At 56.3% G+C, this 21,460-nt stretch overlaps 1 protein-coding gene and 1 non-coding gene across 2 annotated transcripts; one reads left to right on the top strand and one right to left on the bottom strand.

The window, feature by feature from the left end:
• Nucleotides 1–2,948: 2,948 nt before the first annotated feature.
• On the bottom strand, nucleotides 2,949–3,019 carry NCLIV_t090011. Its single transcript has one exon. It is a non-coding gene; the product is annotated as a tRNA-Gly (tRNA).
• Nucleotides 3,020–7,077: 4,058 nt separating this feature from the next.
• On the top strand, nucleotides 7,078–20,062 carry NCLIV_028710 (Os07g0659500 protein, related; the record flags this gene model as incomplete). The annotated part of the gene is made up of 14 exons (XM_003883065.1): nucleotides 7,078–7,664; nucleotides 8,512–9,163; nucleotides 9,616–9,862; nucleotides 10,287–10,894; nucleotides 11,194–12,078; nucleotides 12,401–12,568; nucleotides 13,033–13,280; nucleotides 13,459–14,135; nucleotides 14,539–15,010; nucleotides 15,183–16,694; nucleotides 17,069–17,611; nucleotides 18,102–18,624; nucleotides 18,887–18,964; nucleotides 19,697–20,062. The coding sequence occupies 14 exons, from the start codon at nucleotides 7,078–7,080 to the stop codon at nucleotides 20,060–20,062; spliced, it is 7,566 nt and encodes a 2,521-aa protein (XP_003883114.1).
• Nucleotides 20,063–21,460: the final 1,398 nt, after the last annotated feature.

Here is a 21,460-nt window from a genome sequence, read left to right as displayed (position 1 = left end):
TCTTGCTTTGCTTTTAGGGATGAGTCGAATGACCGTGGAACCGCCAATATGTCACGACACGGTACTAGCGTCCACGAAAGGAGATTCAAAAAGCACGAGGAAAGAAGCTGGCGTCATTACTTTTGAACGATAGGGGCAATCGACAGTGGTGGTTTGCCCTGAGCGACAACCCACTTCACGTCTGCTGTTCGTTTCTATTGCATGCAAAGTATTTGGGATGATAACCGGCAGTTGGAGGACAGTGTCTTCACGCAAGCGCCGAGCTGCATCTCATGACTCAGTGGGATTCTAGGGGTGCGTGGAACAACAGCATGCCGATTAACCGGCTGTGGACAACAATCCGTCGAAGTGCTCTAGCAAAACGCTGTTGAGTACATCAGACGTTGAGTGTTCCTGTGCAACGCCGCATAAACCACCCGTTAAGAGAAGGGAGATAACCCGCTGCAAAGAGCCTACTATCACCAAGGTCGCTCATGTCGCCCCAATTTAGTGGATGCCTCCGGTTAGGCATCCGACTGTTGAGGTTGGTAGACGGCACTAAGTTCCTGGGGTTTCAGTGAGGGGAAGGACTAGAAGGCCGAAGGCTCTTTCTTCTGTATCATGGCCGTAATCCCAGCCTGCACTGTCTATGGGGCTAGAGCAACGATTGCTCTTCCTCAACAGACATGCCTCATAGGTCTTGGCAGATGTTGTGTCACTGACGTCGCTACAGACCCATGTAATAGAAGCTAGCCTTTGCACGCGGCCCTCCTCTTTAGTTGTCCTCCACAGCAGGTTGGCATTCCTTTAGTGTCACAGTGTGTGCGTACTCGCTACTAGGTGACGATCCGCGGGTATCGATGTTAATGTGAGTGGCTCAGGATACCCAGTGGTGCGCTCTGTCTGGAGGTCTCCGCTTCGTAGTATTTTTGTTGCGCATGCTTTTTCGGGGTGGAGGATCGGTTGACGACGTGGTACGTTGCCTGGATTCTTACCTTCACCTCGCATTCACTGTGTTCTGTCTCGGACGTGGTGGTCGCATCAGACGATGGGCTTGTTATGCTGCTGCGTTGTGTGTGCTGTTTTTTGGAGGGGTACCCCGTCACGGAGCTACGGGCTGCCACTCAAGCAAATTCAAAATTCACCCAGCCGATTCGGTGGGGTGGGTAGCAAAGTGGCGTCTCAGCAGACTCGTGCTTTTGCTTCAGTTCCAACACGGTACAAACGACACCCTAATCATCAACAGGTTCGCCCAGTGAACAAGTTAACCTATGCCAGTGGATCACTTTCCTCTTGTCAACTGAACACTACGTGTAGATCGAAAAAAAGAGCGATAAATGGTTTCGTGTAGCTACAACCAATCGAACGCATCTCTTAGTTCAATAAGCGATAAGCGTCTTTGTTGTAGGCTCAAGCAGGTCAGCTGCTCTTTGCTTCAAGTGAGAGAAGCATATGAGCGCGGGATGGCTGGTATCGCAAACACTACCAATTTCTGTGATGTGTTGTGTAGCGAAGGTATAGAACAGAACGCAGTCATTTTCGCTAGCATCCTCCATACGTCGGGAACAGTCATATACTTTTATGTCACGCTGTTCAGCAAGATATGCAAGAGCTGCTGGACACGGCAGTCAGAAAAGGGGCGATACAAGTGGGAAACCACACAATGCTTCCATCGAGGAAGAGGAAAGTAACCTGTACTTGCGCGACCCTATGTGTGCTGCAGACCAAGGATACCGTAACGAAACAGAGGAGAAACCTGCAAGTAGCTCGTTGACCTGTTTTTCAAACTGAGCGCTACTGGCTGTCTATAACAGGGAGTTGAAGTGGGTACTCATTCACGCATCTTGCTCATACGCGCTCGGTATTTCCCTGCACCAAGAACGATAAAGACACTGCTCAATCATTTTAATGGCCAGTAGTTTATCCGGGACTTCTCACACGTCTGTGCTTCAAAGAGACGGCTTGTGTCTCGGGACAGTCTCCAAAATATATTTAAATCAGCTAAAAAGTATAGTCGGTTGTTTTTGTTAAGTAGTAGCATCAATTGACGCGTGCGAACCGTAGAGCTGGCTCTTTTTATATAATGTTGTTGTGCGACGGGACAGACGTCCAGATCCGGGTTATTCCTTCTGTTGCAAGGGCCTCCGCAAGCTTCAACTGGAGCAGTCTTCCGCAGTAACCTAGAAATCGTCACGGACGCCAGCAGTTCATCCAGGTGAGAGCTGAGTTTGACAGGACACACACCATTCAGCCTCCTCGCAATGCCGCGGGCAGGGGACCGATGAGCACCAAAGCGGCAGCAAGCATTCACACATCCCATCAGAGCCCTGTTGTACCTGGTGTGCCTTTGTTCTGTAACAATTTCGTGTGAACGTATAACATTCAATGAAGTAATTATGATGGGAGCGAGCCTCTCCGTCGGAAGGGACGGCGTGTAGGGTACTGGTGCCCTTCACCCCTCCCCCCCCCCCCCTTGCTGATAAAAAGCGCATCAGATGTAAAATTTCGACCTCTACAACTTCCCAACATTCACCGTCGCCTGGGCGAAACATTTTCCTCTCCTGTAAGATAGTGAGGACAGTTATGCCACTTCTTGGAAATGTAAATGTTTAAAGTTCGTCCACAGGGGGTTTTTGGGCGGGGGATTGCCGCACACTAGGGGACAGTTTGTGCCACGCGCCAAGTCCTTTGGATAAGTTAGCTCGTCTTCAATATATGTGCTCAAAGTCCCTTCTGTTCGGCCAGAAATTTACTGCAATAACCATGTGAATGTAAATATGGTAAATATAATAGTGGGTGGTCGCACGACAACGGGGGCAGGCAGAGGCTGAGCAACACTGTTGTGCCTTGCAAGCAACAAACACACCGTAGCTATAGACAGTCACTAGCCGAAAAGTACCGTCCATTTTCAAACAACAGTACAGCACCCGCTGTTGCTCTAATTCGCGGCCGTTCAAAATCCGAAAAAGTGCGTCAGCCGGGACTCGAACCCGGGTCGCAACCTTGGGAGGGTTGCATCCTACCCCTGGACTACTGACGCGTTAGCAGGTCTGAGGCTGACACAAAGCTAATAGAGGCGATTGCTGGATACGTGACTGCAGCGCAAATTCTGATGCCCAGCACGAGCACGGTTGCGGCTTCGCATTTGCAGATCAGCATGGATAATCTATATGTGCAGTTCATTAGCGTACTCACATGACGAGTGTCTTGCCTGTTTCTCGCGTGGAGGCGGTGTGCTGGGTCACATGTAGTATGCGTTGTGAGGCGAGCCCAGCGATCCAGGGGGGGTAAGGTGGAGGGTTCGTGTGTCCCTTTTATGTCAGAGTAGATGTGCTGGCTCTGTTACCCGCTGCCAGCTAAGATGATAGCATGGATCGTCCTTGTCACAAGAGGAAATGCCTCGCTTAGGAGATTATTACCGTTCACAAAAGTCCGGAAAAGGAGAGGGTTCGGTGGTATTGTAATGTTACAAAAACACCTACAAACCAAAAATGACAAGAGCACATTCGCTGGCTCTAGCATCTCAACGTCCACTGACAAACCGCATCTCGCCCGCTGCTGTTAAATTTCGTGAGTGAAGAGCTGACTGCCGAAAATTGCCAGCTCCACGACTCTCGCATTTCGGTGGCGCAAATAGAAGCTGCTTGAAGAAGATAGGTGTGCCAAGTGAAATCGCTCACAGTCAAGAGAACGAAGGGGTCTCCGGGCTGCATTCGTGCATATCTCGTAGCGAACGCTGAAATTTCGAGTGTCATCACAATATATTTTGACGTAGCGTAGCGAAAAAATCTGGATTTGTTTATCGGTTTCCAGAGGTTCTTCGGAGCGTGTGGTTCCAAAGGACTCGCCACGGGATTCGGTGCTTGCAGCTCCCAGTTGCTGAACACCCTCACGTAATGATCCACCGCTTTCAACAGACAAGTCGTCCACCCAAGATGAAGTTGCCTTTACTATCCCATCAACGACCGGGCCGCAGACAGGAAGCATTTCAAGACACAGATTCGAGGATCTGCCTGGCACGCCGGCATGTCAATGTGGGTCGGGCGCAACCAGCGTTGCAAAATTCTGTAGCAACACTAAGCAGGTAGTGGCGCGTATGGTTCAACGTTCGCAGAAGCCGGGTATGGTCATGCTTGTCATCGACAGCCAGCAGACACTATCGATACCGCCAGGGAAGTGCGGGCGCCGTAACTGTGAAGCCGTTCGCCGAGCCAGCCCGTACCCAGTGAGAACTGAACTGAGTGAAATAGTGTTGTGGCCCGATGACCAGAACAACTCTAGCAATGGGAATCCGATGGTGTTGCCAACTCTTCTTCGTTGTCAGAGCCATCAGCGGGTACCGACACATCAGTTGACTATGAACAAAATTTGGAATGCTTCACCCCATCCATTTTGACATAGCCACTTAGATTGATGTAACATTGGGGGGGCTGCTGGATTTTGCGCTGAGTTTTCGGTTCCTGCTGCATAATCATCCAGTTTCATAACCTTGTTCAGAGCGAGATGTAGCCTCAGCTATTGGGCGACAAGAAATGTTAAATCATTCTATCATTCTTGAGTACAAGACAGCATGGAATGGGAGATTGACCTTGCCTTCGAATAGGGAAATCGCCATTTGCATTGACTAAAAAAACGAGAAGTGTCTTCACATCGCATGGCTCGCCACCCGCGTTGAAAACAGGCGGGTGGCTGCTGTGGCAAGACCTGCTTCTTTAGTTATGCAAGAGGAATCGCCGTGGCCACTGCGGCACATCCGCTGAATCCTCTGCAACGCCCATGGTCCTGTCAATCATACACCCGTCCAGCTGCACAAGAAAATGCAACTGCTGAAAGGTTTCAGACATCATGGCCGACTTCCTTGGCTGACTTGTGTACCCAAAAGCATCCATTCACTAGCCCTGTTACGCTGCCGCTGTCGAGGCGGCAATGGGCCTACCCGTCACAGGGGGGCTCGAAGGAATGAACTATACTCGAAGACCAGCGTCGCTTGTAAGCAAATAAATAGCGATTGCAACAGGACAGCAACATCATTATTCACTGCTATCGGCTTGAAGCATTTGTGCATGCCAGGGACCCCGAGACACGATAGAGACACAAGTAGGCACTAGAAATCCTCAGAGATTCATTGGTGGCAACGACTTTTTGAGGCACCACAGTATCGAAAGCTACAGTACACAGAAGTGTTTTCAGCTGGTTGCGGAATACGAGTTGCACCGCAAACGACATATTCCAAACTCATGTGTATCATCCGTGAGTGTAAGAGGAGACAAAGAAACGATAGTGGGAAGAGGAGAAAGCCTGAACTCCACGAATTCAGTACGTTCTGGTCCTACCGGAAAGCGCTGTGACGCAAGCTATGCCGTTAGTTCACCGCGTCCCTAAGGCCTGGCCTTTATTCCATCTCTCGACTACCCAAATGCGCAAATGCAACGCAAACAACATGACGGACACTCCGTAACTGCTGCTTCGTCTGCTACTGATATCCTCTGTTTTTGTGACGGGACAAGGCGGCGCGGGGCTTTCAAGAGAAAGACTGGAACCTTCCGTTTGCCGTGGCACCCGAATGCATAAAATAGTCAACGGCCTATACCTGCAGCGTTCCCTAACATTTTCTTTCCACGAGTGCGATAGCAGGTGAGAGACATACTAGCTTCTTTACCGAATACCTACGAGACAATGACTGGGGGCACACGCTTCGCAGAACCCCTACGGTGTGAGCCTGGCGCCTGTCCCCGGCAACGACGTTCCACAAGCACTTGGTGGACCTCATTGAAGAAGGTCATGCGCCATCTTTTCGGTGGTAAATGCAAATTCGAATTAGATGAGCCTGGCTGAAGCAATTGACAGCTGCACAGCGGCCCACATCGCAGCTCGGGGCTGATTCTGGGAAACCTTCCGGCGTGGATGGTTTTGTTGAGGAGAGATATGACCTACACTGCAATTTTTGGTCACCAACAAGCGCCAATGTCTACGATGCGTGTGTTGTTTCCCGTCAACAGCATGCAATTGTTTTCTTGGTCGGGGCAAACGAATGTTCTTCACTGCTGTCAGGAAACCAAGTAAAACCAGGCCGAGCTCACAGCATGGTGTCTCACCACTTTTCAGTGCGACGATCAACCTCACAGTGAATGATAATCCGCAGGGTTTACGTTGTGCCAGACTCTGTTAACCTTTCCGGTCCTTCCCCCTGGCTCTTGTTTGTTCCTCACGGATGCTTGGATGTCTCGTCACGGATGCATGCACACGGCGGTTTCAACTGTCTCTAGTGTTCTCCTGGTAAGCCCACGAAGTACACCGCTTTTCCATTCCAATGTCCTGAAAGTATCGACCGCACCAATCATTTTTGGTTGGAACGCACTGCGGTTCTTTCTTTTCTCGTTTTTGAAGAGACCGCTTTATACCTTCTTCCCGGTGTCTCGACCTGAGCCGGGTGTCGCCACCCTCCACACCGCAACACAAGCTTCTTCGTCCGTTCTGGGGGTTGAATGGCAATTTGCAAAGAAACGTGACGCGGTGTGACTCTATTTTCCCTCCCCTTCTTTTCTACGTTATTTTCAGTGTGTCGTCGTCCCCTGTTGTTTCGCGAACGCATTCTCGTTGGCCGTCCGAATTCTGCGTGGCACCATAAAATGTTAAACTGCGTGCCGGTTTCCCGGTGACAAGACAAGGGAACCTCGCGTTCCCGGGGACAGAGCACGCCCGTATGCATCATCCGGTCAAAGGCCTCCTTTCTGGAAAGAAAGCATATACACTTTTCCCTCCCAAGGATGTCCCGCCTCTTCGCCAATTATAAAAATGCCTCACACTGTGACCAGTTCCAGGCACGACGCTCCACTTGTACACGCATCAGGTTCCTTGGGGAGTAAGGCATAGACACAGGGACCGAAAGCCACACAAAAACGCTACGAGTCACCTGTGGTCGCGAGAAGAGACGCTTTTTATTGACTTGCATCGGTGCACACTGCAACTTGGACCTCTTTTGAGGAGCCGCCGTCTCCAGGTTCTGTCTTCACCATGCCGCATCCAGTGAACTGAAGGACTGCTCCAATCGCGTCTGTGCTACTTTCCCGTCTCCCGTTTCTTTCTCAACGCTCCACAATGGCACTCTCAGAAGCGCCTGCTCTGCTGGAGACAGACGGTCCAGAGCGCGGCTCCTCTCAGTTTCTGGGCTCTGACTGCAACCTTCCTCGTCTGTGCGTCTTCATCCCACCGTCTTCCGGAGACCCCAAAGCCCTCGAGCGAGCTCCGGCTTTCGACGCCTTTGCAGCGGCGTCTAGCTCCAGTTCTGGATCGTCCGAATCGGGACGACAATCTACCGATTTCTCTGCTCACGGAGAAGGCGTTCTATGGGCCGGGGATTCCTGTCCCACCCGACCGTCTGAGTGGAGCAATGAAGAGTACGCCGCTGCTCTGGAGCGGCTGCGGCGTCTCCTTCTTGGCTCTTCCGGGTCCTCGACGTACCCTGGAGAGGGTGACGGGTCTAAATATTATCTGAGCAATGGCAGAGGACTCCAAGATGACGCTTCTGGTTACATAGGCACGCCACCGAGTAGGAATTGGAGGAATCGAGAGGACGGACGGAGACGCGAAACCCCGGGGGGAGTCCCTCCAGGACTCGAGCAGAGTCGCGGAGTCCTCACCATTCTGACGCAAGATGGCTTTCGCCTCCTCTACGCCCTAACAAAGTCAGTTTCTTTCCCCATGTTCTGATTGTCTCTGAATGTTCCCGACAGCAGCGTTTTCAACTCGTCGGTCGTTTCCTAGTTTGCGTTTTCAACTCGTCGGTCGTTTCCTAGTTTGCGTTTTCTTCTTTTCCTGTGGCCTCGCCTCCATTTCGGCCGGCCAAATCTCAGTTCCCCTTCCCCCGCGAAGAGGCAGTACATTGGCCCTTCTTCGCTCGGCCCTCTTACACCGCGTCGTGAATTTCCCCTCCCGTCTGGATGCGCCGGAGAAAAAAGTGACCGCCTGCCACATACATTCACGCGTTCACCTTTTGTCCACATGCGAGGCGCCTCGCTGTCTTTTTGCGAATACACTCGGCTCATCACACGCCTTCGAGGCTGTGGTCTGTGGGTCTAGGCATCTTCAGTGGACATGGTTGAGTCCATCGTGTAACAGAAAGCAGCCTACTTTTCAGACGCTAGGACGCCCCGCGGCCTTGGTCAGAGAATGGTACTCCATGACGCCGAGTCTCTAAACTGCATTCCTGAAATTGTGCCTGAAAACGCACACACCAGTTCTGTTGAATATAGCTACACGATTTTATTAAATGGTAGATAGGGAACCAACTGTCTCCAGACGTTCTTAACCCAGCTCAACCATAGGGGACTTGGCTGTCTGTATCTCGTAACTGAAGTAACAGTAGTCCATGTACTACGCCTAGAACATAACCGATGTTGCTCCAGTTGCCTGCGACCAAAACACGAAAGGCCGCGACCAGTCGAATCCCGCAATGCCCAACGCGTCTTCAAAGTTCGTACGCGGAGTCTCTCCTGTTTCCTTTGCCACCGTACTGCGGCTTTCTGCCTGTAGATGTTTTGCTTGCCCGCCGGACAGCGGAGACAACGAGGCGGCTTCCGGGGACGGCGGGTTTCCAGCAGACGGCGATGGCTCTTCCTTGCGTCGAGCCCCCGATCTGCAAGCAGCTTTTCTTCAGCTGGTTTCGCAGATTCTCTTGCAAATCGCCGGCCTGGTGGAGGCGCTGCCTGGCCCAGCGCGGCCCGACGGTCACGGGCCGACCCTCCGCTTCCTCTGCGCGAGGCAACAGGGCGGGCTCTCTGCGGAGGAGCGGCGAAGAAGGGCCCTACGGCAAGGCGCAGACGGCGACGAGGACTTTCTAGGCGAGATTTCGTATTTCGGGGTAGGAGACGAAGACCGACAAGACAGAGGTTCCCATGACGGAATCGAGCGCGCCGTAGCCAATGGCCAGAGCGAACTGGCGCCGGCTTTGGCGTCTCTGCTTGGGAGGGGCCTCGCCTCGGTGGACACTGTCTTGGAGGCAGCTCGCGTCCTACGTTCCCTGCTTCTCTGTGGAGCCTTTTTCGTCGACTGGCTCGTCGACGCGACTGTGAGAGACGTGGAAGAAGCCCGAGGCGGAGACGAGAGGGAGACCGACCACGCGGGCCGAGGCCGAGGCAGACGCTTCGCTGCCAGTGTTCGATCCCGGCAGAAAGGCGACGGGCTGGTGAGACTCCAGCGAGAGCGAAAAAGGGGAACTGCCTGTCCTAAGTTCGAGCTTCCGTCTTTTCTTTCGAACGCCGCCTCTCTGTGTTTTGTCTCTTCCATCTCACTTCACGTGGAAGCGAGCCGAAGAACCCCCCCTCGCCAGTACACTCCCCGTTCTGTCCAGCGTGCGCAGAGCTGAAAAAACCAGCTGCCTCTGCATCGGCTTATCGACTCCTTGGTGATTCGCATTCATGGCCCAACGTAGGAGAATACCAGTTCCTCGTTCTGTTCAGCTTCCTGTTCCCTCCACGCTGTCCGCGCTACCTTTCCCAGCGTGCGTTTTCGCTCTCCTTCCCTTTCCGTTGCCTTCTTCGCATGTCGCCGTGCCCCTGCCTCTCTGGTGTCCCTTTCAAGACATCCCTCTTGAGTCGATGTGGGTGTGCGTTTCCGCCGTTCCGTGCTTCTCTACAGGGGAGCGTCCGCAGCACCCGAGGCATCCCAGCGAACCGCGGCAAGCGCAGAAAAAACGAGCAGATGGAAGTCGACTTCGAAGAGACTTCCCCGGGCGTTCCGACGGGCTTTGACGAAGACGAAGAGCTCGCGCAACCCACAGAAAAGAGGGACAAACGACCGGAAGGCGGGCGGGGGGCGGCGCACAACGTCATTTCCCAGCTGACGGGCGTTCTCCGCGCGCTGAGTGGAGTCGCTCTGTCGTCAGGTAAAAATGGGCAGAGAGCCGAGCAAGAGAGAAGGCTACCACCGAAGTCAGAAGGGGAGAGTAGAGAATGCGCGAGAGGGACGCGACTTACGATTCGCCCCTTTTTGTTTTCCTCGTGGGCGCCTCTCGTCCATGTCGACGCGGAGGCGTTCGAACGATTGTGCGTGTGCGCGCGCGCTCGTCCTCAGCTCCGTTGTCTTTAGCAGCGACGTTCTTGGAGATGTCTCTTGGAGAGCAGTCTAGCCCATCGCGTGCTCGCTGTGGCGCGTGCGTGAGTCACGAAAGGTGTCTCCCTTCCGATCGGTGCTACAGCTGCCGCGGAGGGCTTGGGGCCTCCAGCCTGTCTCTTCAGAAGTGATATCTTTTTGGGTCGCTGCGGCGCGCACGTTCCGACGGCAGTTGCTTTGTTTGGTGCGTTTCTCAGCGGCTTGGCGCGCCTTTGATTCGGACTTTGGCGGCGAGAAGAAGGAGGAAGAGCGGCAGCGGTTCTACCTGCTTCGGGCCCTGATGCGGCCTCTTCATGTGTTGTACGACGAGGAGAAGATGAAGAGCCAGGCGAGTCTCCAGGCGCTCTTTCTGTCAGAGGACAACTTGGGAGAGAAGCTGAAGGCGGTAGTGAAGAAGGCGCTCGTGGCCCTACTCGAGACGATCGAAACGAGACGCGAGAAACTGACTTCGGCGCGCCGAGAGATGAAGCGGAAAAGGCGCGAGGAGGAGGACAGGAAGCGACAGGCGGAGAAGGAGCGAGAGCGAGAGGACATCATGCGAGACGCGAAACACGGCGTCGGCGGGACGGACGAAGAGGCCCAAGACGAGAATGAGGAACGCGGCGCGTCCCCGCAGGGGAAGGAGGGAGGCGGCGAAGAGGAAGACGAAGGCGCGGGGACCAAAGACAAGCCCGAAGAGGGAGACAAGGAAGCGGACGAGGACGATGACGAGGAAGAGGAGGGACAGCTGTCGTGGAGAACCCAGCTCCACAGCATTCTCTTGCAACCCGAATGCAAAGCGCTGGTCGAAGTCCTCACGAGTCCAGTAAGCGTCGGGGGCGGACCTTTCGGTTTACAGTGGGTCTTGCCTCAGTTTTCTACGTGGTCTGCATGGCGCACCTTCTGCCTTTTTGGAATCCATTTCCCGTACTCTTGTTTTCGCTCCCGTGTCCTCCTGTCTCTGCTCCGTCTTCTTCGACCTCGCCCTGCGTCGAGTCCCTGGCGCCCTCTCCGGGCTTTTCTCTGACTCTGCTTCGCCTGCCTTTCAGCACCCGTTCCTCGCGTTCCTCTCTGTCGCTTCTGGCCGACGCCTTCCTGTGTGGTTGTGTTTGGGTGGCCTTCCAGAGTCTTCGCCGCCGCCGCCTCCCTGCGCTCGTGCTCCGTGAGCTGACCCAGCAGCTGAAGGAGCAGCTTCTGTTGTGCGGCGGCGGGGTGGACAAGGCGACGGCTGCGCAGAAGAAGAGCTTTGCGTGCGCGGCGACGAGTCTAGAGAGTTTTGCCTCGCTTCTGCCTCGTGTGTGGCTGAACGAAAAACTCACGCTGTTGCAGCTGTTCGCGGCAGACGCCTACCACATTCGCAAGGCGCTCCTCGAGTGTCTGAAGGCGCTGCTGCTCAGGGCGCACCGCATCGTCGACCTCGAGGAAGATGAAGAGGACGACGCAGAAGGCGAAGGCGACGCGACGCGCGGAGACACGAAAACCCGCAGTCGAGCCGAGAGTGCGCGAGATGGAAGGCAAACCACCGGAGACGACGACGCCCTAGGCGGCGCGACAGCGTGGGGAGAAGACAGCCCGTCATCGCGGTCTTCTTCCCCGCCCCACAAAGACGCGCTGACGCCGGGCGCTGCGGTTCGCCAGCGCACGCGAGCCTTCTGGAGCAAACAACGCGCCTCTCTGATTCACGAGTTGCTGCTGCGCCTGGATGACCGGACGCCGCTCGCGCGATCCTGGGCTCTCAAGGTCTTGGCGGACTTGATCGGCGAGCAAGAGGCGCTCCCCACACTCTGCGTTGTCCGCAGCGTCCAGAAGGCCGTGGGCCGCCTCCTCGACAAGAGCACCCTCGTCCGGTCAGCCGCCGTCGGCGTCTTCTCTTCCCTCATCCACTTGGCAGTCAAGCAGCAGCGCGCTGGAGGGAAAGACGCCCCGGACCAGCCGTTCCTCTGGCTGCTTGTCCACGGAGAAGACGAGTGGGCCCTCGCCAAGCGACGGGTTGAGGAGAGACAGGCCGAGGTACGTCGCGTGCGACGCGAGGAAAAGGCTGTGTCGACACAGACAGTTGGTGCCATGCATCCTAGTGCACCGCCGGGTTTACACGGTGTAAAGGGTAACACTGCACGCGGCGCTAGAAAATAGATACGGTGGTGTCAGACCAATATGTTTTTGCGGAGCACAGAAAATAGGCTAGAGACCGTAATAACGGGTAATGCATCGAGAGAAGTGTCTTCCAAGCGCTCTCCGCCGCGCGACGCACGCGTGTGGATATGCCCCTGCGCATCGAAGGGTCGCGCACTCTGACCTCCGCACCGCTGTTTCCCTCATTTGTCGAGCTTAGCAGCTGCCTCCTGCTTCCAATCTCCCCGTCCCCTCGCTGGCGGGCCAGGTATACTTGCGTGTCAAGGGCGAGCAGGTCGTTGCTCGGGCCTCGATCGTTTGTCGCGCTGCGACGCGACAGGCGCCGAAGCTTGAACTTGATCTGGGCGTGACAGACTCAGAAGCAGGAGTATGAAACACGCTCGTTGTTGAGAGTGTTGCTGTACGAGTTGTGGGCTTTCTCGACTGGGGCGACGCCAAACCGTTAACGGGGGACGGACCCGCCAAGGGTGGCCGTTCCGCGTGGTTTAAACGTTTTCCAGAATCTCCAGACGCGGGAGAACGGAGAGAGACAAAAAGACCGAGGCGCGTCCGGCTGCCTCTGGCCGGGACTCTGACCGATGCTCTGGGGGAGCGATTGAAGACTCGAGAGGAGGGCGAGGTGCCGAGCTGGTCCCGGAGGGGGGGTGAGGGTCCGGGGCTGCTTTTAATGCCAGGGCAGTCGCGAGTCTCCTGTTTTTTTGTCCGGTGAGAGACACGTGCACGTGAAACACACAGACGAATTCCACGTACGCACGGCGGAATCTCCCGAGAGTGGACCGACCTAGACTATCAAAATACGGCGCAGTGGATTTGCTCGTGCTTGTGCTGCAGAGGCGACGGCGGGAAGCGAAGAAGCCTGCGGACGAGAAAAACAATCGTAGTGCGGAGGGAGAGCAGGAAGGTGACCAAACAGAGACGGGAGAAGGTGCGCGCTCTTCAGAGGACGACGCGGAGGCCGAGGGCGCCGCGGGGAACGCGAGCGAACACCCGCGGGAAGAAAAAAGCCAAGAGATGGAAATCGTCGATTTCGAGGAGCTCGCAGTTCAAGCGGAAGAGGCGCTGAGCAAAGCGATCGACATGTAAGGCTTTTCGCGCGCGTGTGTTGTCTCTGTTCCTCCGGTTTTCCCGTCTCGGATTCTGCCCGTGCCGGTCGCTGCCTTCCTCGTGCGCCGTCTGCATATTTCTGTCCGCGGCCTCGTTGCCGTCGGTTTCTTCTGGCCCTGTACCTTTCAATTCGCCTGCGATGTTTGCCTTCAGTTGCCGGGATCTCCTTTTTTCCCGAAGCGAGGGCGACCAGAAAGCGGCGCTGCGATTTCTCGTCGACTGCTGTCTGCTGCTCCAACTGCGGCGGCGGCGTCTCCTTCCGGCCCTCCAGCAGGCCTTGCGTTTGGCCTTCTCGCGGAGTGCGGCGGTCGCCGATCTTCTTCTGCTCGAGTTTTATCGTCTCTTTCTGGAGCCGAAGGAGTTGGAGGAGCAGCAAGTGATCTTGAGAGACCACTGGGCGCTGCGGTGCAATCTGCAGCGACACGAGGCCCTCGCGCAGAGACGCGAGGAGGAAGAGCGCCCGGGGGAGACAGGCGGTGGACGTGTCGCAGGGAGAGAAGACAGAGACAAAAAAGAAAAAGGACAGAGATGCTCAAGGGATACCTCGACTGGGCTCGCGACCAAGAGGGCGGGCCTCTTGGCAGCGTCGACCGCGCCGCTTCGGCCGCTGGAAAAACTGCTACTGCACACAGAAATCAGCCCGACAGTCAACGGCGCCTTTCGCTTCGGAGCCGGCAGACTGCTCGAGCTCATCGAGGAGGGCGACATGGCGTCACTTGCATGCATCGAGAAACTCTTCGTCCTCGCACTCTCGAAGGAAGGCGGAAACGAACATCGCGCGGCCCTCAAAAAAGCCGCAGACGCCCTCTTTGCTCTCGCTATGCAACCCAGTAAGAAGGCGCCAGCAGCTGCGACTGCGTCGGTGGCTCCTCGTCTGTCCCCACACAGCTCCTCAATTCTGCGTGCTCCACACCGAGCAGAATCAACAGGCACAACTGTCTATCTTCCTGTGTCAAGGTGAATAGGGCTGGATCTTCGAACGCGGCGTGGACGGGGACAGTTGCGTTTCCCGTCCTGTTCATCGCTCTCAGCTGTGGGGTTCTTCGCCGAGGCAGGGATCCGGCCCCGTGCAGCGTGTGTCTGGGCTGCAAGGCCTCGTGCGGCCCTCTTGCGACTCTGGTGTCCCTCCACACGGCAGGGGACTTGCGTGTGTTTCCGTCGCGTCGGTTTCCTCCCGTCACGGGTTTGTGTTTCGACTTCTCCCGTCGCGTTGGCCTGCGTTCCTCTCCGCAGATTTCCTTCTGGGTCGCGACGCCACTCCGCGGTGCGCGCTGGGGCTGCTGCGGCTGCTGTTTCAAGCGAGCAAACAGACGAAGCACTCGGGCCTCTCTTCGTCTTGTGAGTTGCCGTCGCTGAGTGCGCTCTCGGAGATGTCGCACGCCTCTCTGCTTCGAAGAAACGACGAACGAAGCGGGGGTGGAGACTCCGCAGAGGCGGTCCTGCACAAGCTGTCCAACGGACAGCTCCTCGCGCTTCAGGGCGCGCTGGTGCAGCAGCTGAAGAAGAGTGTGGCCGCAGGACGAGAAACGCGGCTCCGCGCGAGCGGGGCGAAGGTCGATCGACGAGACGAAGGCGTCCGGTTTCTCATCGCCGCGGAGCTGTGCAGAATTCTCGCCGCCTCGCTGCCCGACCGGAGAACCACCAAGGCTGCAGGCGTCGCGCTGGAGGCCATCATGGCGCACTACGGCACGACAGACCCGAACTGGTAAGGCAGAACACAGAGGCGGGGAGGGCAGGAGCGAGCCGTCAGGGGGAAGGCAGGTCGAGGACGAAAGCAAACGGGGAGAAGGGGATACCAAAGGCTTGCTCGTTTTCGTGATTCCCCCCCGATACCCGACGCGTGCACGTGTCCTCTCTACGGGTGGCTTCTCTTGCAGGTTCTCTGCGGCCCAGGCGGTGATCGACGTGACCTTCGCGCACTGCGGGCGTCCCGAGCATCTCTGGTCGCAGCTCCTGGCGCATCTCTTGAGTCACCTGCTGCGGCAGCCGTCTGTCGAGCCTGCGCCTTCGCGGCCGGTCGGCTTCTCTCCCGCTGTCCCTTCGCCCGTTCCCGCTTCTCAGCGCAGCCTTGCGCCGCCGGCGGGCAGCGCCACGGCGGTACCCGTTCCACCGTCTCCTTGTCGCTTGCCGCCTGCGCTGTTTGCCGCGCCGCCTTCGCTGTACCACCTTGCGCACCTCGTGTTCCTCGCGGGCCACGTCGCTCTCCGCATTTGCATTCTGCTCGAGAAGCAGCAGTCGGACGTGAAACACGAGCGGTCCGAGATGCAGCGGCGGGCAGTGAGCCGCAGCTCGGAGGACGCGCGCGGTGAGGACGAGGAGAGAGCGCGGAAGGCGAAAGGGGACAGGAGGCACGGAGACGAAGACGGGGCGTCGGAGGACGAGAGCGGGAAGGGTGGCGAGAGAGCCGGGGCCCGGGGGAAGGGGGCTGCGTCGGCTGGCGGGCGAGGCGGCAGAGCCCAGGAGGCGGACGATTCCAGTGAGATGCAGACCGTCGAAGGCAACATGGGAATGCAGACGCGCGAAGAAGAAGAAGCCGAACTTTTCACACACATCGTCGAGAATCAAATTGTCGGTGCAGGCCTTCTCGGAAGGCCTCTGAAACGGCTGATCCTCGTGGCCGCGCTCGAGCCGCAGCGCCTCGTTCGCCGGCCGTGTCCGTCGCGTGCCACGTTCCTGGAGGATGAAAAGGCGCCGGGGCAGACGGCAGGGGGCGTGCGTCCCCGAGGCAGTGCCGATGGCCAAGAAAATCTCCAGAACCACGGCGCCTGGACGCCTCTTAAGCGCGACACGAGGCTTCATGCGTCTCAGCCATTTCCCAACACGCCGAGTTTCCTCTCGGGAACTTCCAGAGAGGACGATGCGCGCGGCAACAGCCAGCGGGATCTCGACGCCTTCTCGTCCTTCTCCGCCCTCCAGGACACCCCGGGGCTCGCCACTCTGCATGCGGCCGCCGTGATTGCTCTGTGCAAATTCGCGACAATCTCGCGAACCTTCTGCGAATCGCGCATCTGCAAAACCACCTCGGTGCTCCACGCGCTCATCTCCCTCCTCTTCAGTCAACCCAGAAAGCCCCTCAAGGACGCGTCGTCTCTCTCGGAGGGTTCGGCGGGGTCAAAGAAGCCCCTGCCCGAGACGCCTCGTCTCGAGGACCGGGTCTTTGAAGATACCTTTCAAACGCCTTTGCTCGAAAAAGGAAATTCTTGCGGGGAAAGAAGGTCGCGTCTCGGCGCCGAGACAGAGATGCCGGTGCCATGTGGAGGCAAGCTCCTCACCGAGGGCCCCCCCGGACGGAGACAGACAGAAGGAAGAGACCGACCAAGCGAGAGCGGCAGGCTGCCTTCTGCTCTCCGTCAGACGCTTCTCGTCTGCTACGGCGATCTGACCTGCCGGTCCGTTCAACAGTAACGCAGAAAACGCCACCTTTCACGCTTCCAAACGTCCCCTGAGTTCCACGCACCTCTGCATGAAAAGGATGTCTAGCGGCTATCCACCTACAGGGATCTACAGATACTTTCTCACATTCCTCTACCTCTTTGTAGCCACACGCGCACAGAGACACAGAGAGGCGGTACTATACATACACATTTATGTATACATGAATGTATGCACCACGTATCTGTGTACATATATGTAAGTGTTTGTACTGATTTCTGTATTCATGTATATGCCTATGTGTGTGTCCCGCGGGGTCTCCGTTTCGTGCTGTGCTGTGTCGGGAGGGGTTTTCTGTAGGGTTGTTTGCTCGTGTGAGGCGTTCGCGCAGGCACCCGAATGTGCTGGAGCTGTACAACGACGTGGTGTTCAACATTTTGCAGGATGAGGACGTTCTGGTACGGCACGCAGGCGTGCAGGTTTTTACGCACTTGGTCATGAATGGGATGGTGAAACCGAAAGGGCGGCTGTTGGTGCTGATGCTCCAGTTGATGAGAGACCCCGACGCTCGCATCCGTGCTGCCGCCGAGATCTTCTTTTGCGAGGTTGACCGAAAAGGCAGCCACGCAATCGTCAACAGCCTGCCGGAACTGTTGGGCGCGATCGCCGGCGGAGACAAAAGGGCCGTGGACACAGGCGAGCCGGAGGACGGCCGCGATGACACACAGAAGTCCGCGCAAGGCTCCCATGGTGAGGGAGGGGACGGGCGGAAAGGGACGAAGCGCGAGGAAGACCAAGCCGATGGAGACGAAAGCGAGGACGAAGCGTTTGAAGAAGAAGGGAAGAGCACGAAGAACGGACCGTCCAAGGCACTTCCAGAACCGCGCGACGCAGCGGAGAAGAAGGAGAGAAAAGAACAACAGAGACTCGTAACGTAAGAACAGAAAACACGACATCTGTGTGTGGGATGCAGAATGACGAGACAGGGCCCCCGAGCTACAGAATATAGGGGGCGTCCCGACCTTTGCTTTCTTCTCCCCCCTTCCCCCTCCCTCGCGTTTTGCGAGGCGCCGTACCTTCTCATGGCTTTTCAAAGGCTTCAACAGATGAAATCCGCCAACCACACTCTATCACGAAATCATACCTCTCTCTCTCTCTGTATATATATATATATATATATATATATGGGTGTAGGTGGATGCTTGGATATAGCGTTGCATCGTTTCATATATATATATATATATATATAGTGTGAACGTAGGTATGGGCGTGGAGAAATGGAGCGATAAGTGCATCGGGGCGTGAAAGAGTGAAGACACCTGGAGTCATCGTCCACAGGTACTTGCATTATCCTGGGGTTCTCTCCTGGCTGTTCTTGTGTGGATGTCTCGTCTGGCTTCGCGCCTCTGTGTTTTTCTTTGTAGATTTCTCCTTCAATTCGTCAAGCAGCACCGCCACAGCGAAGCGTTGATTGAGAAGCTTTGCCAGCGCATTGCGCTGCTTCCGATCCCCAAGCACGTCATCGACTCGGCCTCGCCTTCGCGCAGCCGCGCGCCTGTCTCGTCGGCACCCCTCTCGCCATCGAGTGCCTCCAGCGAGGCCGGGGCGCGAGCGGGGGCGGCTCGCCGGGTGTACTTCCAGGCGATCTCTGCTGTCTGCTTGTCTTCGCCGAACTTGGAGAAGGCCCTGAGGCGGCTTTCCTCGTCTTTCCCGCTGATTCGCTTCGCAGTGGCGGCGCGCGAAGAAGGCGGCGGCGAGGAAATCCTCCGAGATCTCCTGCGCCGCGTCTCCATCAAAATTGCCGGGCGATGGGGCGCCAACGCCGCACTCGGAGGCTCCGCCTCGCTTGCCAGAGAAGGCAAACTCGCCAGGAACGGAGAGAAAGAAACAGAGAGAAGCGGAACAGACAGAGTTGGTTCTCTGGGAGGCGCCGGTGGCGGAGCTCAGGTAGAACACTCGTTTCCAAACACATTGCCGTATACATATATATACATATTCATATTTGCATGCATATATATATATATATATATCGATATATATTGATATAGATAGGGATGCACATGCTGTATTACCTCTGTGTGCATCTATTTTCATATCGGCATGTATCGTTTGTATAAATGCATCTCCTATGCATTGATAGGTGGATCCGCTTGTCGATGCTGTTGATGCCCAAGACCTGTGCGGCTGGTGTGTTTTGCCATCTTTCCAGGACGTCGCGGTGATTCGAGAAGTCGTGGAAGAGCTACAGAAGAAACTCCAGGCGGCAACCGACGATGCAACAGAAAAGGTGAGGCCTGGTTTGTTCGTTACAGCTTTTTGCCGGGTGTCTTCGCTCCTCTGCCGTTCACGCCTGTTAACAGAATGAATCTCTCTCTCCCTCCCGATGCGTTGTGTTATCTGAGTAAGCGCCGTCAACCCGAATCTATGCCCTTTCGCTTCGCCATCTGGGCGACGGCTTTTCTGTCGACCGTGCTTCTTTTCCCTTCGTCTTGTGTCTTTCTCTTTTCTTCTCTAGCTTCCCAAATTGTCTCTGCATCACCTGTTTTCTCTCTCTTCTTGTTCTCTTCTCCGGCTCCTGGGCGTCTCAGTCCCTTCTGGCCCGCTGCTGTCTTCTCTCTCGCAGACGTCCAGTTTTGCCCGTGTCTGTTTCTTCGGGTGTTCAAGGAGAGGCCGCGCTGCGGGTGTTCAGACGCTGTCTAGGTTTATATCTCCATGCTAAAGTCGCTGCCTTTCTCGCTTCTGTGTGCTACCCCGGGGACACCTGCGTTGCGGAGGAGCTGCGGGAATTACGTTTTTCCGAGCCGTCTGTGGTACTGGGCATCCGACACAAAACATCAAACACATTTTCAAGATCTAAACCTGAGTAGTCCAGGCGTAGTCTATCCTCACCTGAAACGGGCGCAGCGCTTATATTTTGTTGAGAGACAATACCGCGGACCTGTATCTACATTGCTAGGCTGGCGGCTCGTCGGCCAGGGCGTGACGCATGCGTGGTTTTCGGGTGTCTGTCCTGGCGCAGGGGCCGGAAGAAGGCGCGACCTTGGCGGAGCGGCTGGGCGAGATTGGGGAGGGCGAGGAAGACGCCGAGAAGGAAGGACTAGGGGAAGGTGCGGCAGACGCAGAGAGATCCGGAGAGGGAGACAGTTCGGCGGCGGGGCGAGAGGAAGAGACGGTGCATCCGGGAGACGGAGGGGGAGAGGGCGAGGCGGGTGGCTCTGTCGAGGCTCTGCATGCGCGGGAGAAGAAGCGGAAAGGCGAGGAAGTCCCCGCAAGAGATGAAACAGGCCGAAGAGAGAAGAAGCGAAGAGAAGACGGGAACCAGTCGAAAACGGAAGAGGGTCCTTCGCCAGATTCGAAGCGAGGCGCGCGGCGGCGAAGGCGATGAGATCTCGCGGTTTTTGCCATCGAGAACAATCGAAGAGGGACGGCGACATGAAGGAGAAGTGTGCCGAAAGGAAGGCGAGGAAAAAGCGGAAGATTCTTGGAAAACGTGAAGAGTCGAGGATAGAGACAGGCGAAATAGGAAAGGTGGACGCAAAGGACTGCATTTCGACAGCAAGTCAAGCGGAAGGTGCGGAAAAGAAGGCGAGGGGCGACGTGTCTCGCAGGCAGAAGCGTCGGAGGGGAGCGAAAGAGACGACAGGCCAAGGTGGGGAAGCGAGCAAGGACCGAACAGTGCAGAAAGGGACACAAAGAAGTGTGGGGTCCGTAGCCATGTGAAGGAACCAGGGCGAGAGCGAAAGGGAAACGTTGTTTTTTCTGCCTTTTGGAGAGACTCCGGTGCGTGGAAAAGGCGCCGTTTCTGCACCCGCGAGAGTCGAAAGCGCGGTATATATAGTTATGGGCTCGACCTGGTTCGGCATCGGCGGGAAATGCACTTAGAATCCGTCGTGTATGTACACCTTGTGTCAAGTTCACATGACGCACGGGGCAATCGGTTTCTGTTTCGCTTGGCTTGTGTCCGTGTCCCGCGTCCTTGTCTTCGTGTCTGCCATGTGTGTTCTGCCTTAGAATGTAGCACATTTTTCCCGTGTGAGCACCTCTTGTCACGTCACCTTCTCTCCCACCCACGCCTCGATACAGCCCCGCGCACGAACGCGCCGCTGCAGAGAAGAAAGCCGCATCCTGCCGCGACGGGAAAAGGCGGGCTGTTTTTGTGGTTGTCCTCGTCAACGCATGGAGTTGGCGGGATCCGTATGGCGCGCCTCTGCATGCAGAGCACCTTTCTGCGTGTCCCACGTGCCTCTATACGAAATTCTAAGTCGCAACTCTGTAGCTGGCCCTGCGTAGGAAACGGGCCCCAAGGTAGCCTCGCGCACACGCTGGAAGACTGAGCATCTTCGTTTATCATTTGTTGCCGGCACTGCCCAAGGGAACAGCACACAAAAAAGGCGAGAGGCACAACTACACGCGCGTGCGTACGGGGAATGCAAAGACACGCGTTTCAGAGCCACATGGAGAGACAGCCGGTGGACGAGAGAGCATCTGGACGGGGCCCTTGTGTATCTGCGTTCGTCGCGTTTTCCAAGGTGCGCTCGCCTTCCTAAACACAACGGTCCGGCGATTGCCGAAACCGAGCGAAAACCCGTAGATGGGCACGTAGAGAACTGCGGGGAAGACATCTTCGCGGCTCTAACAGCAGGTCGCAGCTTTCCGCCTTCGATCCATGCGGCGCATCGGCCTCGCCAGCGCCGCTCCCGCTGAGTGACTCCCCGATTTTGGTTGCCGCTCGCCACAGGAGAGAGACGACATTCGGAGGCGATGTACGCGAGGAAAGTGAGAG

This window comes from Neospora caninum, chromosome VIIb, assembly GCF_000208865.1.
Source record: "Neospora caninum Liverpool complete genome, chromosome VIIb".
NCBI classification, from domain to species: Eukaryota; Apicomplexa; class Conoidasida; order Eucoccidiorida; family Sarcocystidae; genus Neospora; species Neospora caninum.
Note: the sequence above shows the minus strand (reverse complement) of the source record. Positions and strands in the feature narration are given on the sequence as shown.